This window comes from Pseudophryne corroboree, chromosome 1 (assembly GCF_028390025.1).
Source record: "Pseudophryne corroboree isolate aPseCor3 chromosome 1, aPseCor3.hap2, whole genome shotgun sequence".
In the NCBI taxonomy this organism is placed as follows: domain Eukaryota; kingdom Metazoa; phylum Chordata; class Amphibia; order Anura; family Myobatrachidae; genus Pseudophryne; species Pseudophryne corroboree.
In genome coordinates, this window is record NC_086444.1 from 568,424,076 (window position 1) to 568,443,976 (window position 19,901).

Sequence of the window (19,901 nt, forward strand, 5' to 3'; positions counted from 1 at the left end):
CAAAACCTGGGGGTACATAGCTAAATAAAACCAGCTGGAGCAAAATTGTTATTTTTCTCAATTATAATAGGTTGTGCCATGAACTCAAAAATATTTGGGGTTAGCATTTTGGGAATCAGTGGCATAGGATTGTCACATGAGGCATACTGCACAGCACTGCTGTGTACCCCCAATACTAGTCCTTGCAGTGGTCTGCTCTGCACCCTGTAACCAACCTGCTAGCCCTTTGAAACTCACTGCACATAACAATGGTACATTTCCACCTACGTATAAACCTAAGCTTCCTGGATTCTTAAAGGATGAGTAACTCCCAATGTCAGTCAGAGAAATAGGGCCAAAAAAAGTGTCTCACAGAATCACAAATATACTTTTTTCTATAGACCGTTGTGATCCATAAACACCTGAAAAGACAGAAATATCTTACAAGTGTAAGGTGGACCTGTACTGTACCGTACACGCAGTGGAAGCACTAGTTTTGTGGGCTGAGGTGCAGTAGGGCAGCTTATCAATTTGTTAGGAAACAATGATATCACTGAGACGCTGCTTAACTAATATTCATGAACCCTGACATGTGAGGTACATGTTCACGTATATTAGTTCAGGCCACTGTGTAGACAAGAGGTCTACTTTGCTTCCTAGTTAGGCCAAAGGGATCCCAGAGCACTCATGCCTTTTAAATAACAATTAAAATAAGATTTTACCTACCGATAAATCTATTTCTCGTAGTCCGTAGTGGATGCTGGGAACTCCGTAAGGACCATGGGGAATAGCGGCTCCGCAGGAGACTGGGCACATCTAAAGAAAGCTTTAGGACTAGCTGGTGTGCACTGGCTCCTCCCCCTATGACCCTCCTCCAAGCCTCAGTTAGGATACTGTGCCCGGACGAGCGTACATAATAAGGAAGGATATTGAATCCCGGGTAAGACTCATACCAGCCACACCAATCACACCGTACAACTTGTGATCTGAACCCAGTTAACAGTATGATAACAACGAAGGAGCCTCTGAAAAGATGGCTCACAACAACAATAACCCGATTTAGTTAACAATAACTATGTACAAGTATTGCAGACAATCCGCACTTGGGATGGGCGCCCAGCATCCACTACGGACTACGAGAAATAGATTTATCGGTAAGTAAAATCTTATTTTCTCTGACGTCCTAGTGGATGCTGGGAACTCCGTAAGGACCATGGGGATTATACCAAAGCTCCTAAACGGGCGGGAGAGTGCGGATGACTCTGCAGCACCGAATGAGAGAACTCCAGGTCCTCCTCAGCCAGGGTATCAAATTTGTAGAATTTAGCAAACGTGTTTGCCCCTGACCAAGTAGCTGCTCGGCAAAGTTGTAAAGCCGAGACCCCTCGGGCAGCCGCCCAAGATGAGCCCACTTTCCTTGTGGAATGGGCTTTTACAGATTTTGGCTGTGGCAGGCCTGCCACAGAATGTGCAAGCTGAATTGTACTACAAATCCAACGAGCAATAGTCTGCTTTAGAAGCAGGAGCACCCAGCTTGTTGGGTGCATACAGGATAAACAGCGAGTCAGACTTTCTGACTCCAGCCGTCCTGGAAACATATATTTTCAGGGCCCTGACCACGTCAAGTAACTTGGAGTCCTCCAAGTCCCTAGTAGCCGCAGGCACCACAATAGGTTGGTTCATGTGAAAAGCAGAAACCACCTTAGGGAGAAATTGAGGACGAGTCCTCAATTCTGCCCTGTCAGAATGAAACATTAAGTAAGGGCTTTTATATGATAAAAGCCGCCAATTCTGACACACGCCTGGTTGAAACCAGGGCTAACCGCATCGTCACCTTCCATGTGAGATATTTTAAGTCCATAGTGGTGAGTGGTTCAAACCAATGTGACTTAAGGAACCTCAAAACAACATTGAGATCCCAAGGTGCCACTGGAGGCACAAAAGGAGGTTGTATATGCAGTACCCCTTTTACAAATGTCTGAACTTCAGGTACTGAAGCCAGTTCTTTCTGGAAGAAAATCGACAGGGCCGAAATTTGAACCTTAATGGACCCTAATTTTAGGCCCATAGACAGTCCTGTCTGCAGGAAATGGAGGAAACGACCTAGTTGAAATTCCTCTGTAGGGGCCTTCTTGGCCTCACACCACGCAACATATTTTTGCCAAATGCGGTGATAATGTTTTGCGGTTACATCCTTCCTGGCTTTGACCAGGGTAGGGATGACTTCATCTGGAATGCCTTTTTCCTTCAGGATCCGGCGTTCAACCGCCATGCCGTCAAACGCAGCCGCGGTAAGTCTTGGAACAGACAAGGCCCCTGCTGGAGCAGGTCCTTTCTTAGAGGTAGAGGCCACGGGTCTTCCGTGAGCATCTCTTGAAGTTCCGGGTACCAAGTCCTTCTTGGCCAATCCGGAACCACGAGTATCGTTCTTACTCCTCTCCTTCTTATGATTCTCAGTACTTTTGGTATGAGAGGCAGAGGAGGGAACACATACACTGACTGGTACACCCACGGTGTCACCAGAGTGTCCACCGCTATTGCCTGAGGGTCCCTTGACCTTGCGCAATATCTGTCCATTTTCTTGTTAAGACGGGACGCCATCATGTCCACCTTTGGTTTTTCCCAACGGTTTACAATCAGTTGGAAGACTTCTGGGTGAAGTCCCCACTCCCCCGGGTGGAGGTCATGCTGAGGAAGTCTGCTTCCCAGTTGTCCACTCCCTGAATGAACACTGCTGACAGTGCTATCACATGATTTTCCGCCCAGCAGAGAATCCTTGCAGCTTCTGCCATTGCCCTCCTGCTTCTTGTGCCGCCCTGTCTGTTTACGTGGGCGACAGCCGTGATGTTGTCCGACTGGATCAATACCGGTTGACCCTGAAGCAGAGGCTTTTCTTGACTTAGGGCATTGTAAATGGCCCTTAGTTCCAGGATATTTTTGTCTCCAGGCTTGACCATAAGCCCTGGATATTCCTTCCCTGTGTGACTGCTCCCCAGCCTCGCAGGCTGGCATCCGTGGTCACCAGGACCCAGTCCTGAATGCCGAATCTGCGGCCCTCTAGAAGATGAGCACTCTGCAACCACCACAGGAGGGACACCCTTGTCCTTGGTGACAGGGTTATCCGCTGATGCATTTGAAGATGCGACCCGGACCATTTGTCCAGTAGGTTCCACTGGAAAGTTCTTGTGTGGAATCTGCCCAATGGGATTGCTTCGTAGGAAGCCACCATTTTTACCCAGAACCCTTGTGCATTGATGCACTGAGACTTGGTTCGGTTTTAGGAGGTTCCTGACTAGCTCGGATAACTCCCTGGCTTTTTCCTCCGGGAGAAACACCTTCTTTCTGGACTGTGTCCAGGATCATCCCTAGGAACAGAAGACAAGTCGTCGGAACCAGCTGCGATTTTGGAATATTGAGAATCCACTCGTGCTGCCGCAACACTACCTGAGATAGTGCTACACCGACCTCCAACTGTTCTCTGGATCTTACCCTTATCAGGGAATCGTCCAAGTAAAGGATAACTAAAATTCCCTTCCTTCGAAGGAATATCATCATTTCGGTCATTACTTCAGTAAAGACCCGGGGTGCCGTGGACCATCCCTACGGCAGCGTCTGAACTGATAGTGACAGTTCTGTACCATAACCTGAGATACCTTTGGTGAGAAGGGTAAATTTTGACATGAAGGTAAGCATCCTTGATGTCCCGAGACATCATGTAGTCCCCTTCTTCCAGGTTTGCAATCACTGCTCTGAGTGACTCAATTTTGAATTTGAACCTCTGTATGTAAGTGTTCAAAGATTTTAGATTTTAAAATCGGTCTCACCGAGCCGTCTGGCTTCGGTACCACAATAGTGTGGAATAATACCCCGTTCCCTGTTGCAGGAGGGGTACCTTTATTATCACCTGCTGGGAATACAGCTTGTGAATGGCTTCCAAAACTGCCTCCCTGTCAGCGGGAGACGTCGGTAAAACAGACTTTTGGAAACGGCGAGGGGAATACGTCTCGAATTCCAATTTGTACCCCTGAAATATTACCTGAAGGATCCAGGGGTCTACTTGCGAGTGAGCCCACTGCGCACTGAAATTCACTGAGAACGGGCCCCCACCGTGCCTGAACTTGTAAAGCCCTAGCGTCATACTGAGGGCTTGGCAGCGGTGGAAAAGGGTTTCTGTTCCTGGGAACTGGCTGATCTCTGCAGCCATTTTCCTCTCCCTCTGTCACGAGCAGAAAAGAGGAACCCTTTTGTCCGCTTGCCAACCAGGACTGCGCCTGATAATACGGCGTCTTATTTTGAGAGGCGACCTAGGGTACATCCCCTTTTTTTTAAGGCAATACTTCCAAATGCCGTTTGGAATCCCTGACCACTTTACTAGAATACAAAACACTTATACTTGATGCCAGTCGGCAAATATTCCGCTGTGCATCATGCATATATAGAAAAGCATCTTTTAATTGCTCTATAGGCAATAATATACTGTATCTAGGATATCAATATTTCCAGTCAGGGAATCCGACCACGCCACCCAGCACTGCACATCCAGGCTGAGGCGATTGCTGGTCGCAGTATAACACCAGTATGTGTGTAAATACATTTTAGGATACCCTCCTGCTTTTTATCAGCAGGATCCTTAAGGGCGGCCATCTCAAGAGAGGGTAGAGCCCTTGTTCTTACAATCGTGTGAGCGCCTTATCCCCTGTAGGGGGTGTTTCCCAACGCACCCTAACCTCTGGCGGGAAAAGGTATACTGCCAATAACTTTTTAGAATTATCAATTGTTATCGGAGGAAAACCCACGCATCATCACACACCTCATTTTATTTTTCAGAGTCAGGAAAACTATAGGAAGTTTTTCCTCACCAAACATAATACCCCTTTTTTGGTGGTATTCATATTATCAGAAAAGTGTAAACATTTACCATTGCCTCAATCATGCAATGTGTGGCCCTATTGGAAATCACGGTTGTCTCTTCACCGTCGACACAGGAGCCAGTATCCGTGTCGGCGTCTGTATCTGAGGTAACGGGCGCTTTAGAGCCCCTGTATGAGACGTCTGGACAGGCACAAGCTGAGTAGCCGGCTGTCTCATGTCAACCACTGTCTTTTATACAAAGCTGACACTGTCACGCAATTTCAACAGTACATCCACTCAGGTGTCGACCCCCTAGGGGGTGACAACACTATTACAGACACTCTACTCCGTCTCCACATCATTTTTCTCCTCATACATGTCGACACAAAAGTACCGACACACAGCACACACACAGGGAATGCTCTGATAGAGGACAGGACCCACTAGCCCTTTGGGGAGACAGAGGGAGAGTTTGCCAGCACACACCAGAGCGCTATATATATATACAGGGATAACCTTATATAAGTGTTTTTCCCTTTATAGCTGCTGTATTGTTTATACTGCGCCTAATTTGTGCCCCCCTCTCTTTTTTAACCCCTTTCTGTAGTGTAGTGACTGCAGGGGAGAGCCAGGGAGCTTCCCTCCAACTGAGCTGTGAGGGAAAATGGCGCCAGTGTGCTGAGGAGATAGGCTCCGCCCCTTTCTCGGCGTCCTTATCATCCGTTTTTTTATATGTTTTGGCAGGGGTTAAATGCATCCATATAGCCCAGGAGTTATATGTGATGCATTTATTTTAGCCATATAAGGTTTTATCGATTTATTGCGTCTCAGGGCGCTGCCCCCCCAGCGCCCTGCACCCTCAGTGACCGGAGTGTGAAGTGTGCTGAGAGCAATGGCGCACAGCTGCGGTGCTGTGCGCTACCTTATCTGAAGACAGGATCGTCTTCTGCCGCCGATTTCACCGGACCTCTTCGCTCTTCTGGCTCTGTAAGGGGGACGGCGGCGCGGCTCCGGTGACCCATCCAGGCTGAACCTGTGATCGTCCCTCTGGAGCTAATGTCCAGTAGCCTAAGAAACCCGATCCACTCTGCACTCAGGTGAGTCCGTTTCTTCTCCCCTTAGTCCCACGATGCAGTGAGCCTGTTGCCAGCAGGTCTCACTGAAAATAATAAACCTAAACTAAAACTTTCACAAAGAGCTCAGGAGAGCCCCTAGTGTGCACCCTTCTCGTCGGGCACAGAAATCTAACTGAGGCTTGGAGGAGGGTCATAGGGGGAGGAGCCAGTGCACACCAGCTAGTCCTAAAGCTTTCTTTAGATGTGCCCAGTCTCCTGCGGAGCCGCTATTCCCCATGGTCCTTACGGAGTTCCCAGCATCCACTAGGACGTCAGAGAAATACCGTTTCCAGCATGTGCAAATTCTTGACACAGAAACGGATAGTATCTCATCCATACAATTCTTGCACTTTGGCATTATTTACAATCAACTAATATGCTTTCAAATATTTAAACTTCTGGAAAAGTTCAGAAACATTCATTATCTGTACATGTAGTTTATTAACTAAAAAGAGGCGATGTGTTCTGAGCACATAAATGGCATACCTTTACAAATGTGACAAATTCTTCCATCCTCCTGTTGCCATGTAAAAGCTTATTCTGTACCACTTCCAAGGCTTGCTCACTCTGCATTGCTAAGTTGTGGAGTTGCTGTGTAGCTGCCATCTCCAGCCCAGACATGGCACGCTCAGCTTCAGTCATTTTACATTCCAAGTTGCTGACTTTTACATCCTGCAACATAGAAGCTTATTTGTACTACTGTGTTGTATTTTGTTTAACTTACACAATGAAACTTAATTTTACTTCCAGAAACCTTTATTGTGAGTTTTGTCAGATCAGTCTGCATGCCAAGCTAGTGGATGAATCAATCATTTATTGATTTCATGTATATAAACAAAAAAGGGCAACCAATCCAATAATTGTAGAAATGCTCATGTGCAGCACCCATAGAATCATTTGGAAGGGGTTGGGTAAGTTATCCCGGCGGTCAAATGGCCGACAGCTGCATCCCGACACTGACGAAGTATTCTACCTCTCCTCTACTCCTTCTGGGGTGGTGGCTATAGCTAACCCTTGGGCGGTGGTGGCTATGGCTGACCACCGTCTCTAGTGCCTAACCCTAACACCTTCCCTCCACCCAGTGCCTAAGCATAACCTCACCCCCGTGCCCTAACGCTAACCAATACCCTGATACTCACCTTCAGGATGTCGGCTGTCAGTGTTCTGGCACCGGTCTCCTGAGTGGTGTCAAGATTCCGGCATTGGTCACATGCCCGCCAGCATTCCACCCACCGTGTTGCCGAACGCATGCTTTTGGGGGTGCCAATTTGTCAGCAATTTTTTAGAATATTAAGAGAAACTAGGTGTGTTTTGTTTTAAATATATTCTTTGATAAATTTAGACCATTTTAATTACTTTTAAGGATTGATTTTATTTGAATGCGTCAAAATGAGTGGCACAGAAATATAGCATTAAATTGTCAATATTGAAACTGTGTACATAACTAATATTAAAGCCAATGTAATGCTACTAAAAGCTCTCTCTATAACCTATGCCTTTGTAGAGTTTATTTTTTGAAAAAACATTTAGCCGATATAGCACAAGCATATTTTGGATGATTGGAGCTGCCCTGAAATTCTATAGAAAAATACCAAAAAATATTTCAGATGGGGCTGGACCAATCATTGTTACAACGGAATAAAAAAAAAGGTCACATTTTCTGTATGCACTCCTAGTAAAGTACACTGCAGCCTTCTCACTCCACATTGGGAATCACTTTAAATAATTCCCAGCAGATTAGATGTGGCATTAACACTGACTCAAGTCCCATAAGTGTCATAATGCTGAGCAACTACGGCTCCCAGAGCGACTATAATTACGTATACTTACCCACTAGTATTTTTTATCGCTAGTGCAGTGCATATTTTGTGGATACTGCATGTCCCGTTTGACACACACTGTCATTGGCATTTAATACAATGCTAGTGGGTAACCAGCCCCAGTGAGTCATTGGAAACTCCAGTGATGACATAATTAAAAGACTCAATATGCAAATAGCCAATCAGACTCTCATTCTGCAAGTGTCAACACCATCTGTACATATCTTTGAACAAGTATCTCTACTCACAAAAGCTATGCCTGCAGCATATGTATCTAGAAATGCGTTCAAACCTGAGTACTGCAAACCTCCAGGGGTATACGCTAAACTTATGTGTACACTCCTTTACTAGTTTCACTAGTCTGACAATGTTCTACCTCTGCAAAAGTAAAGAACAGCAAGACTAAGGCTACAATGAAATCTAAACTGCACACGTTTTACACTCCACAAAAATGCACTCAACTCTATAAAATTGAGTAGCAGTCATTAAGTATGACAAATTAATTTTGCTACCCTAAATATATAATGGGAATGACTAAATTAGAGGTTGTGTGTCGCTTAAAACCCTGTGATGTTGCTGGACATGTTGTCAAACATTGTGTTCGAGATGCAATCTCTCCATATGTATGCTGCTTCGGCATTTTGTGCAACAATACTTGACATTTGGCTAAGCCTACTAGCTTTAGGAGAATTTTGTCCTTGCCTCTCTTTTGACATTATATGTACACTATACCACACATGGGGGGGAATGCAAATAAGTGTGGGAGATTTAAAAAACCCTGTGTCACAGTGTTTATCCTATTCAATTAAAGGACAGAAAATGAGATGCAGTGATTTCTACAGAAATCACGGCTTCTTTATTCACACACCCTAGAGCAAGTTTGATTTATTTCTTAAATTCATTATTTTCAGAAAAAATCACTGGGACTTGCGGCACCCCGTGAGGACTAATTAAGCAATTCAAAATTTCCTGTTAGATTAATTTGTCAGTAATGCCTCCCAAAGTGGTATCTTCTTCATCCAGCGTTGGGAGACTTCAGCAGCAGTGGTGTGTTTAAGTATGTATGTTAGTGTCTGTGAGTGTGTGTGTGACTCCCCCTGGGAGGTAGCAACAGGGAGAACTACATCTCCCAGCAGCCACCTCTCCTCCCAGCATCCTTCTCCCCAGTGAGAAGATTGAGGAGAGACCCCGTTATTGGGAGTTCGCATACCTGTGGTAATCCAAAATTGTGATGCAAGGTTTTTTTGTGGGCTAAACCTTGTGCCCAGTTGAAATCCCCCCATGATTTACATGGATGCTAAGACAGAGTCTTGTGATAAGAATGACTTTCACACAAATATGGCAGTACTGAATAGGCAACAAAGTAAATTAAATTCTAAATTTCTATGGCATATAAAGGCACATAAATACTATTTTAACAAATAACTCCAGTAGAAAAAAAAATACTTATGTTTAGCTCCTCTTCAAAAACAGACACAAACATATACCTCAAATGCATGCAATATACCTTTTTCTCCAGTTCTTCTTTAATCTTGTAGTATATTTGTTCATAATGTGCCTTTTCCTTAGTAACCACAATAAGCCTCTGTTTTAATGATTCAATTGACGTCTTCTTGTGGGAACATTCGTCTGTCATTTTCTTTACCTGGAAAATGAAAAGGCAGAAGTAATCAGATCTGAGTGGACTACCTAATGTGTTCCATAAAATATATCCTAAATGCGGATAAATGCCCAGAGAGAATGCAGAATACAACTTGAAGTAAAATACTTAGATAGGAGAGGTAGTAATAGTTTTATCTAACAGCAACTACAGGAATAATATTTAGAAACATTTGTATTACTTGCAAAAATGTAAGATTACATTAAGAAAGTCAGTGTAAAGAAACATTAAAACTGTTGGATATCATCTCACGCTGCCAGTGAAAAGGGAACAGTGGGCTGAGTCTCCTGACATTACAGTGATAAAGCACCCTAGGTCTGCCTGATAAATTACTGACTCTTCATCTTTCATTAACTTTCTAATCAGAATTGGCATGATATAATTAAAACAATATGCCACTCCTATAAAAAGAAAAAAAATGACACACGACAGAAGACCAAGAGCAGGCCGGTCACATAAAGGCTGTAGAGGTCAAAAGTTGGAGAGCCCTATTTTATTATATTATACTCAGAACAATTAACTTGCCACATCCTGTAAAACAATACACAGATTTGATTTATTATGGAAAAAGCACTTGTAATAAGACCAAATCTGTGTGATACCTGGGTTGCAGCTCCATGAAAAGGAGCAGACTAAGTTGAGAATTTAAACAAATAAATGTGGAGTCAGAGTAAACAATTAGTATTGGAAGTGAATCACAGTTTATATTCCTGTCAACACTATTGGAAGTATCATTCTAACTGCAATCACACCTTTTATTTTAAATGATAGTGCTTAGAGCAACATAGCTTTATAATCTTTAATACATGTTATTTTTCTATCAAGTTAATGCCTGTCATGGGAAGACGTTAGCTGGTCTCCAAGGTATTATTATGCTGCACATGCAATGCACTGTACTACATTCCAAGGTGATTTTGTGAATAATAGGCTCTGGGAATAAATATACAGAGTGCATTACCTTCCTTTCAAGACTTTCTAACACTTCTTTGCTTGGTCTCTCATTTTCCTGGTAGGTTTTCAGACGAGTTTTTAGATCCTCTATCAAATGTCTTTTCATGTTGACATCCCTTTCCATCCGAGCCACCCTAGAGAGAGCGTGCCCATATTACTACTATGCAATTCAGATTTATACTATTTCCCACAGAAGCAGGTGCATAAAGTTGTTTTACACACTCAAAATGTCTGAAAATGGGTACATTACATTACGTGGCATTTCACATTAGTGAACTCCAGGAGCATACAAAGCTAACACTTGCCTACAAAAGTACCACTCTTCTTGTATTCTGTATTTCCTTTTTTTTTACAGCGTATGCATCAATAGTTTAATATAGCTATCTACTAGGGTGGTCTTCAGTATGTCGGCTGATGGGATCCCGGCGCACAGTATACCGGCGCTGGGATCCCGAGACAGCCGGCATACCGACACTTATTCTCCCTCGTGGGGGTCCACGACCCCCCTGGAGGGAGAATAAAACAGTGTGGCGCGCGTAGTGCGCCACCGTGCCCGTAGCATGGCGAGCGCAGCGAGCCCGCAAGGGGCTCATTTGCGCTCGCCACACTGTCGGTAAGCCGGCGGTCGGGCTCCCGGCGCCGGTATGCTGCTCGCCGGGAGCCCGACCGCCGGCATATCGTAGTGAACCCATCTACTATATATACTGTATGTCTATCTACATAGATTTGACAGTTAAATATATATATATATATATATATATATATATATATCTTTTTAACTGTGTGTGTGTGTGTGTGTGTGTGTGTGAGAGAGAGAGCATGTGTATTACCTAAAAATAAGATTTTACTTACCGATAAATCTATTTCTCGTAGTCCGTAGTGGATGCTGGGACTCCGTCAGGACCATGGGGATTAGCGGCTCCGCAGGAGACAGGGCACAAAAATAAAAGCTTTAGGACTAGGTGGTGTGCACTGGCTCCTCCCCCTATGACCCTCCTCCAAGCCTCAGTTAGGATACTGTGCCCGGACGAGCGTACACAATAAGGAAGGATTTTGAATCCCGGGTAAGACTCATACCAGCCACACCAATCACACCGTACAACCTGTGATCTGAACCCAGTTAACAGTATGACAAACGTAGGAGCCTCTGAACAGACGGCTCACAACAATAACAACCCGATTTTTTTGTAACAATAACTATGTACAAGTATTGCAGACAATCCGCACTTGGGATGGGCGCCCAGCATCCACTACGGACTACGAGAAATAGATTTATCGGTAAGTAAAATCTTATTTTCTCTGACGTCCTAGTGGATGCTGGGACTCCGTCAGGACCATGGGGATTATACCAAAGCTCCCAAACGGGCGGGAGAGTGCGGATGACTCTGCAGCACCGAATGAGAGAACTCCAGGTCCTCTTTAGCCAGGGTATCAAATTTGTAGAATTTTACAAACGTGTTCTCCCCCGACCACGTAGCTGCTCGGCAGAGTTGTAATGCCGAGACCCCTCGGGCAGCCGCCCAAGATGAGCCCACCTTCCTTGTGGAATGGGCCTTGATAGATTTAGGCTGTGGCAGGCCTGCCACAGAATGTGCAAGTTGAATTGTGCTACAAATCCAACGAGCAATCGTCTGCTTAGAAGCAGGAGCACCCAGCTTGTTGGGTGCATACAGTATAAACAGCGAGTCAGATTTTCTGACTCCAGCCGTCCTTGAAATATATATTTTCAATGCCCTGACAACGTCCAGCAACTTGGAATCCTCCAAATCGCTAGTAGCCGCAGGCACCACAATAGGCTGGTTCAGGTGAAACGCTGAAACCACCTTAGGCAGAAACTGAGGACGCGTCCGCAGTTCTGCCCTGTCCGAATGGAAAATCAGATATGGGCTTTTATACGATAAAGCCGCCAATTCTGACACTCTCCTGGCTGAAGCCAGGGCCAGTAGCATGGTTACTTTCCATGTAAGATATTTCAAATCCACCGATTTGAGTGGCTCAAACCAATGAGATTTGAGAAAATCCAAAACTACATTAAGATCCCACGGAGCCACTGGGGGCACAACCGGGGGCTGTATATGTAGTACTCCTTTTACAAAAGTCTGGACTTCAGGAACTGAAGCCAATTCTTTCTGGAAGAAAATCGACAGGGCCGAAATTTGAACCTTAATGGACCCTAATTTGAGGCCCATAGACAATCCTGTTTGCAGGAAATGTAGGAATCGACCCAGTTGAAATTCCTCCGTCAGGGCCTTCCTGGCCTCACACCACGCAACATATTTTCTCCAAATGCGGTGATAATGTTGTGCAGTCACCTCCTTCCTGGCTTTTACCAGGGTAGGGATGACCTCTTCCGGAATGCCTTTTTCCCTTAGAATTCGGCGTTCAACCGCCATGCCGTCAAACGCAGCCGCGGTAAGTCTTGGAATAGACACGGTCCCTGCTGAAGCAGGTCCCGTCTTAGAGGTAGAGGCCACGGATCTTCCGTGAGCATCTCCTGAAGTTCCGGGTACCAAGTTCTTCTTGGCCAATCCGGAGCCACGAGTATCGTTCTTACTCCCCTTTGCCGTATAATTCTCAGTACTTTTGGTATGAGAGGCAGAGGAGGAAACACATACACTGACTGGAACACCCACGGTGTTACCAGAGCGTCCACAGCTATTGCCTGAGGGTCTCTTGACCTGGTGCAATACCTGTCCAGTTTTTTGTTGAGGCGGGACGCCATCATATCCACCTTTGGTTTTTCCCAACGGTTCACAATCATGTGGAAGACTTCTGGATGAAGTCCCCACTCTCCCGGGTGTAGATCGTGTCTGCTGAGGAAGTCCGCTTCCCAGTTGCCCACTCCCGGAATGAACACTGCTGACAGTGCTATCACATGATCTTCCGCCCAGCGAAGAATCCTTGCAGCTTCTGCCATTGCCCTCCTGCTTCTTGTGCCGCCCTGTCTGTTTACGTGGGCGACTGCCGTGATGTTGTCCGACTGGATCAACACCGGCTGACCCTGAAGCAGGGGTTTTGCCAGGCTTAGAGCATTGTAAATCGCTCTTAGCTCCAGTATATTTATGTGAAGAGACATCTCCAGGCTTGACCACACTCCCTGGAAGTTTCTTCCCTGTGTGACCGCTCCCCAGCCTCTCAGACTGGCATCCGTGGTCACCAGGACCCAGTCCTGTATGCCGAATCTGCGGCCCTCTAACAGATGAGCACTCTGCAACCACCACAGAAGAGACACCCTTGTCCGTGGAGACAAAGTTATCCGCTGATGCATCTGCAGATGCGATCCGGACCATTTGTCCAGCAGATCCCACTGAAAAGTTTGTGCGTGGAATCTGCCGAATGGAATCGCTTCGTAAGAAGCTACCATTTTTCCCAGGACTCTTGTGCATTGATGCACAGACACTTTTCCTGGTTTTAGGAGGTTCCTGACAAGTTCGGATAACTCCCTGGCTTTCTCCTCCGGAAGAAACACCTTTTTCTGAACCGTGTCCAGAATCATTCCCAGGAACAGCAGACGTGTCGTCGGGGTCAATTGAGATTTTGGAAAATTCAGAATCCACCCGTGCTGTTGCAGCACTACTTGGGTTAGTGCTACTACGTCCTCCAGCTGTTCTCTGGACCTTGCCCTTATCAGGAGATCGTCCAAGTAAGGGATAATTAATACGCCTTTTCTTCGCAGAAGAAACATCATTTCGGCCATTACCTTGGTAAAGACCCGAGGTGCCGTGGACAATCCAAACGGCAGCGTCTGAAACTGATAATGACAGTTTTGCACCACGAACCTGAGGTACCCTTGATGTGAAGGGCAAATTGGGACATGCAGGTAAGCATCCTTGATGTCCAGGGACACCATAAAGTCCCCTTCTTCCAGATTCGCTATCACTGCTCTGAGTGACTCCATCTTGAACTTGAATTTTTGTATGTACAGGTTCAAAGATTTCAGATTTAGAATAGGTCTTACCGAGCCGTCCGGCTTCGGTACCACAATAGTGTGGAATAATACCCCTTTCCCTGTTGTAGGAGGGGTACCTTGACTATCACCTGCTGAGAATACAGCTTGTGAATGGCTTCCAATACCGTCGCCCTGTCTGAGGGAGACGTTGGCAGAGCAGACTGTAGGAACCGGCGAGGGGGAGACTTCTCGAATTCCAACCTGTAACCCTGAGATACTACCTGCAGGATCCAGGGGTCCACCTGTGAGTGAGCCCACTGTGCGCTGAAATTCTTGAGTCGACCCCCCACTGCCCCTGAGTCCGCTTGTAAAGCCCCAACGTCATGCTGAGGGCTTTGCAGAAGCCGGGGAGGGCTTCTGCTCCTGGGAGGGAGCTGCTTGGTGCACTCTCTTACCCTTTCCTTTGCCTCGGGGCAGATATGACTGTCCTTTTGCCCGCTTGTTCTTATAGGAACGAAAGGACTGCGGCTGAAAAGACGGTGTCTTTTTCTGTTGGGAGGGGACCTGAGGTAAAAAGGTGGATTTCCCGGCTGTTGCCGTGGCCACCAAATCCGATAGACCGACCCCAAATAATTCCTCCCCTTTATACGGCAATACTTCCATATGCCGTTTGGAATCCGCATCACCTGACCACTGTCGCGTCCATAAACTTCTTCTGGCAGATATGGACATCGCACTTACTCTCGATGCCAGAGTGCAAATATCCCTCTGAGCATCTCGCATATAAAGAAAAGCATCCTTTAATTGCTCTATAGTCAATAAAATACTGTCCCTATCCAGGGTATCAATATTTTCAGTCAGGGAATCCGACCAAACCACCCCAACACTGCACATCCATGCTGAGGCGATGGCTGGTCGCAGTATAACACCAGTATGAGTGTATATACTTTTCAGGGTAGTTTCCAGCCTCCTATCAGCTGGATCCTTGAGGGCGGCCGTTTCAGGAGACGGTAACGCCACTTGTTTTGATAAGCGTGTGAGTGCCTTATCCACCCTAGGGGGTGTTTCCCAGCGCGCCCTAACCTCTGGCGGGAAAGGATATAATGCCAATAACTTCTTTGAAATTAGCAGTTTTCTATCGGGGTTAACCCACGCTTCATCACACACTTCATTCAATTCCTCTGATTCAGGAAAAACTACAGGTAGTTTTTTCAGACCCAACATAATACCCCTTTTTGTGGTACTTGCAGTATCAGAGATATGCAAAGCCTCCTTCATTGCCGTGATCATATAACGTGTGGCCCTACTGGAAAATACGTTTGTTTCTTCACCGTCGACACTAGATTCGGTGTCCGTGTCTGGGTCTGTGTCGACCGACTGAGGTAAAGGGCGTTTTACAGCCCCTGACGGTGTCTGAGACGCCTGGACAGGTACTAACTGGTTTGCCGGCCGTCTCATGTCGTCAACTGATTTTTGTAACGTGCTGACATTATCACGTAATTCCATAAACAAAGCCATCCATTCCGGTGTCGACTCCCTAGGGGGTGACATCACCATTACCGGCAATTGCTCCGCCTCCACACCAACATCGTCCTCATACATGTCGACACACACGTACCGACACACAGCAGACACACAGGGAATGCTCTTATCGAAGACAGGACCCCACTAGCCCTTTGGGGAGACAGAGGGAGAGTTTGCCAGCACACACCCAAGCGCTATAAATATATAGGAACAACCCTGCAGAAGTGTTGTTTCCTTTATAGCAGCTTAATATATCAATATCGCCAAAAAAGTGCCCCCCCTCTCTGTTTTTTTACCCTGTTTCTGTAGTGCAGTGCAGGGGAGAGTCCTGGGAGCCTTCCTCGCAGCGGAGCTGTGCAGGAAAATGGCGCTGTGTGCTGAGGAGATAGGCCCCGCCCCCTATTTCGGCGGGCTCCTCTCCCGGTGTTTGTGAGACCTGGCAGGGGTTAAATACATCCATATAGCCCCAGGGGCTATATGTGATGTATTTTTAGCCAGAACAAGGTATTATCATTGCTGCCCAGGGCGCCCCCCCCAGCGCCCTGCACCCTCAGTGACCGCTGGTGTGAAGTGTGCTGACAACAATGGCGCACAGCTGCAGTGCTGTGCGCTACCTCATGAAGACTGAAAAGTCTTCTGCCGCCGGTTTCTGGACCTCTTCACTTTTCGGCATCTGCAAGGGGGTCGGCGGCGCGGCTCCGGGACCGGACTCCATGGCTGGGCCTGTGTTCGATCCCTCTGGAGCTAATGGTGTCCAGTAGCCTAAGAAGCCAATCCATCCTGCACGCAGGTGAGTTCACTTCTTCTCCCCTAAGTCCCTCGTTGCAGTGAGCCTGTTGCCAGCAGGACTCACTGAAAATAAAAAACCTAATAACATTTTCTAAGCAGCTCTTTAGGAGAGCCACCTAGATTGCACCCTGCTCGGACGGGCACAAAAACCTAACTGAGGCTTGGAGGAGGGTCATAGGGGGAGGAGCCAGTGCACACCACCTAGTCCTAAAGCTTTTATTTTTGTGCCCTGTCTCCTGCGGAGCCGCTAATCCCCATGGTCCTGACGGAGTCCCAGCATCCACTAGGACGTCAGAGAAATGTAATTACTGCATAGGACAAGAAAAGAATAGTGCATTGGGTAGTAAGGAACAAAGCATTCAAAATATCCCACAGATTACCAAAAAGAAAATTAACATTCTATCATCCCATATTTTACTTCTAGGACTGTACAGTATTCACATCAAAACTATACTACACATATTTGGTACCACTTAAAAGATGACTAAACAGAATGAAGTATATATTTCATGACTTGCATATATATATATACACACACACACACACACACACACACACATATATACACACACACACACACACACACACACACATATATATATATATATATATATATATATACACACACACATATACTCAAAGAATCACACAAGCACAAATATTACCATAAATTGCTAGATTTACTTACTGCACAGGCAAAAATATAAAGGAATAGGAATTCAAACACAACTGCGCAACTTATAAATACTGCAGCCTAATGGTAAAATTACAGGAATCTTCACAACAATCCCACAAAGATCAAATACAAAAAATATTCACCACTTTGCAATATTGTCACACTTCATCAGAAGGACAATCAAGTCCGAAACGCGTTAAGCAAGTGACGCTTTTTGCAAGATTCTTGCTGGGGACATCGTTTGCCGAGGGAGTTGAAGGTTCCTGGGACGTTCTAGACTTCCTTACCCTATTACTCCTGGGAGGGTAACTGATGGTCCCTGATGCAAACCCCATCCACTGATATGTGGTTACATGCTTTTATTCTGTGTTTCATTGTGAGTTTGATGTATTAATAAATCCCTTTTCTTTATGTGTGACAATATTGCACGATGATCTTTTCTCTTGCTCCGAGATAAGATTTCTTCTTACGGATGAAATTTATGAGTTGGAAAGAACACAGATACAATAAATATGAATGATAAGAATTGGGGACACACACTTAAATTATTGTGTAAGAACTTTTCATTTATCCTTTATGCATATGAGTTTGTGCCAAAGTGGTGAATATTTTTTGTATTTGCACAGGAAAAATAAATAAAAATCAATAAATATATTATACACAGTGGTTAACAGCACGTCAATATGTAATAACAACGTAACAGTAATGTCAGCACCCTAAGCTTTGTGCACCCATACGGAGCAACACCTGAATTGTGCTATCTAGTTGCCGGCGAAAAACACTCGAATACCACCCCCCTTTCCCACCTCCACACACACACACACACAGGTAAGGATGTTTAAACGATTATATAGGAAATTCTATACAATTTCTGTATGTAGACAGAACCAACATTTTCTTTTTCTTTAATAAGCTGAAGTTGCTTGGGTCATAAAATATATCTGTAAAAATTAACATAAACTATTATAAAATATTAATTGGCACATAAAATATTATATATTTTATGTGCCAATTAAAAAAAATCAAGGGAAAGTATAATATATACAATTTACATGGAATATCAATGTCACTTGTTTCTTGCATTTTTACATTTTTTGTACAATGAAAACAATTTACATGGAATATCAATGCCAATTGTTTCTTGCATTTTTTTATTTTTTGTACAATGAAAACATATAACTTACTACAAATAAAAAAAATAAAATAAAACCCATAAAAAGCAAAGCACACAAGATAATGGTATATTTTGTAACCCCCATCAGTATTTGTATTTGCAGGTTATAATTTCTGGAAGAGAATTAACAAATATTCAAATGCATACCCTTATGAGCTTGCAGAGGTCTTTTAAGGTTAATTAATCATCTTAAGCGATATTTAGCTATTATAGGTCTACAGGGTCATTAACTTTTTTAACTCCCACATACTATACCTATCAAGCCATAGTATAACATTTTAGTTTTAACTCTCCAATGAAAAATTGAGGACAAGTTTGACATTGGTAGAGTACGTAACCAATGTAAACACACATTTTTTTTTAATTATTATAATGGTAAAATTAGCAATGTATGTAATACATATAGGACAATACAAAATTAATGAATGTTAAAAGAAAAAAGAACATTTCTGTTGCTCAGTTGCAAAGGTAAAATAATTAAGCACAAATGAAATGTGAGTAAAGCAATAACCCCAAAAAAAAAATGTAAGGAAAAGAAACGCAAAAATGTTAACATTTTTGAGTAACCTAGTCTAGAATTAATTTGGTATAGCCATAAACTAAGAAAATATATAATTAGTGATTCATTTATAGGGTAATGGCAAGCAAAGAACCATTGTAAAGAATACAACAGGAATTTCTTACAAAACGGCTGCAAGAGCAATTTGCATTGAAGTCCCATAACTCAAAAGAAAAAAACCTGAAAGCTATAATTTGTAAACTATTACAGTGCTCTTGAATTCTTCTTTTTAAAAGGCCCCAATCAATCCAAATCTAAACAAACAAAACTGTCCTTTTGCACTTGTTATACATATAAGCTTTGGTGCTTAATCCAGTTTAAGCAGCTAAACCTTGACACGTCTCTCAGCCCCCAGGCTAAGAATTACTGTATCTGAAAGATTCCTCTCCTCTCTGCCCTGATTTGAATTTACATCAAGGGTGATTAAGTCCACTCTGGGGTCTCAATCTAACTTTGGTTACTCCATCAAATCATTTATGAGTTCACACAATTTGTGACCTTCAGCTGCACTTCCCAGCTTTTTTGTGAAAGCACAAAATCCATCTGTGATATAAAACTTAAATTAGAGAAACGAAAAACAAATGTAGAGAATTAGCACCTCAAACTCTCTACCTCCCCTGACCCAAAAATATTGAAGCACTAAAGTCTGAGAAAATTCAAGAGAAAAAAAAAACATGGTTACCACAAGGTGGCGGCAAACACAATGGATCATTGCATACATTTATAAAAATTATTTATACAGTACCTTTCCTGCAGTTCCCGAACGCGTTCTTCCTTTTCCTGGACTTCATTTTTCATGGCTTTAATTGTCGTGGACTGTTTCGCCATTTCAATACTCATATTCTAAATCAGAGATAAAAAATGAACTATACATGCTTCTGGTACTCCGTTTAATCAGTCTGGGAGGTCCACAA

At 44.3% G+C, this 19,901-nt stretch overlaps 1 protein-coding gene across 1 annotated transcript in view; it reads right to left on the reverse strand.

The window, feature by feature from the left end:
* Nucleotides 1–19,901, reverse strand: part of CNTLN (centlein) — a 761,842-nt gene that overhangs the window by 75,813 nt on the left and 666,128 nt on the right. Inside the window, exons 20-23 of the mRNA XM_063954396.1 lie at nucleotides 19,733–19,830; nucleotides 10,384–10,510; nucleotides 9,273–9,410; nucleotides 6,432–6,617 (exon numbers count right to left, since the gene is read on the reverse strand). Coding sequence (XP_063810466.1) covers nucleotides 6,432–6,617; nucleotides 9,273–9,410; nucleotides 10,384–10,510; nucleotides 19,733–19,830 — 549 coding nt within the window. The remainder of the gene's footprint in view (nucleotides 1–6,431; nucleotides 6,618–9,272; nucleotides 9,411–10,383; nucleotides 10,511–19,732; nucleotides 19,831–19,901) is intronic.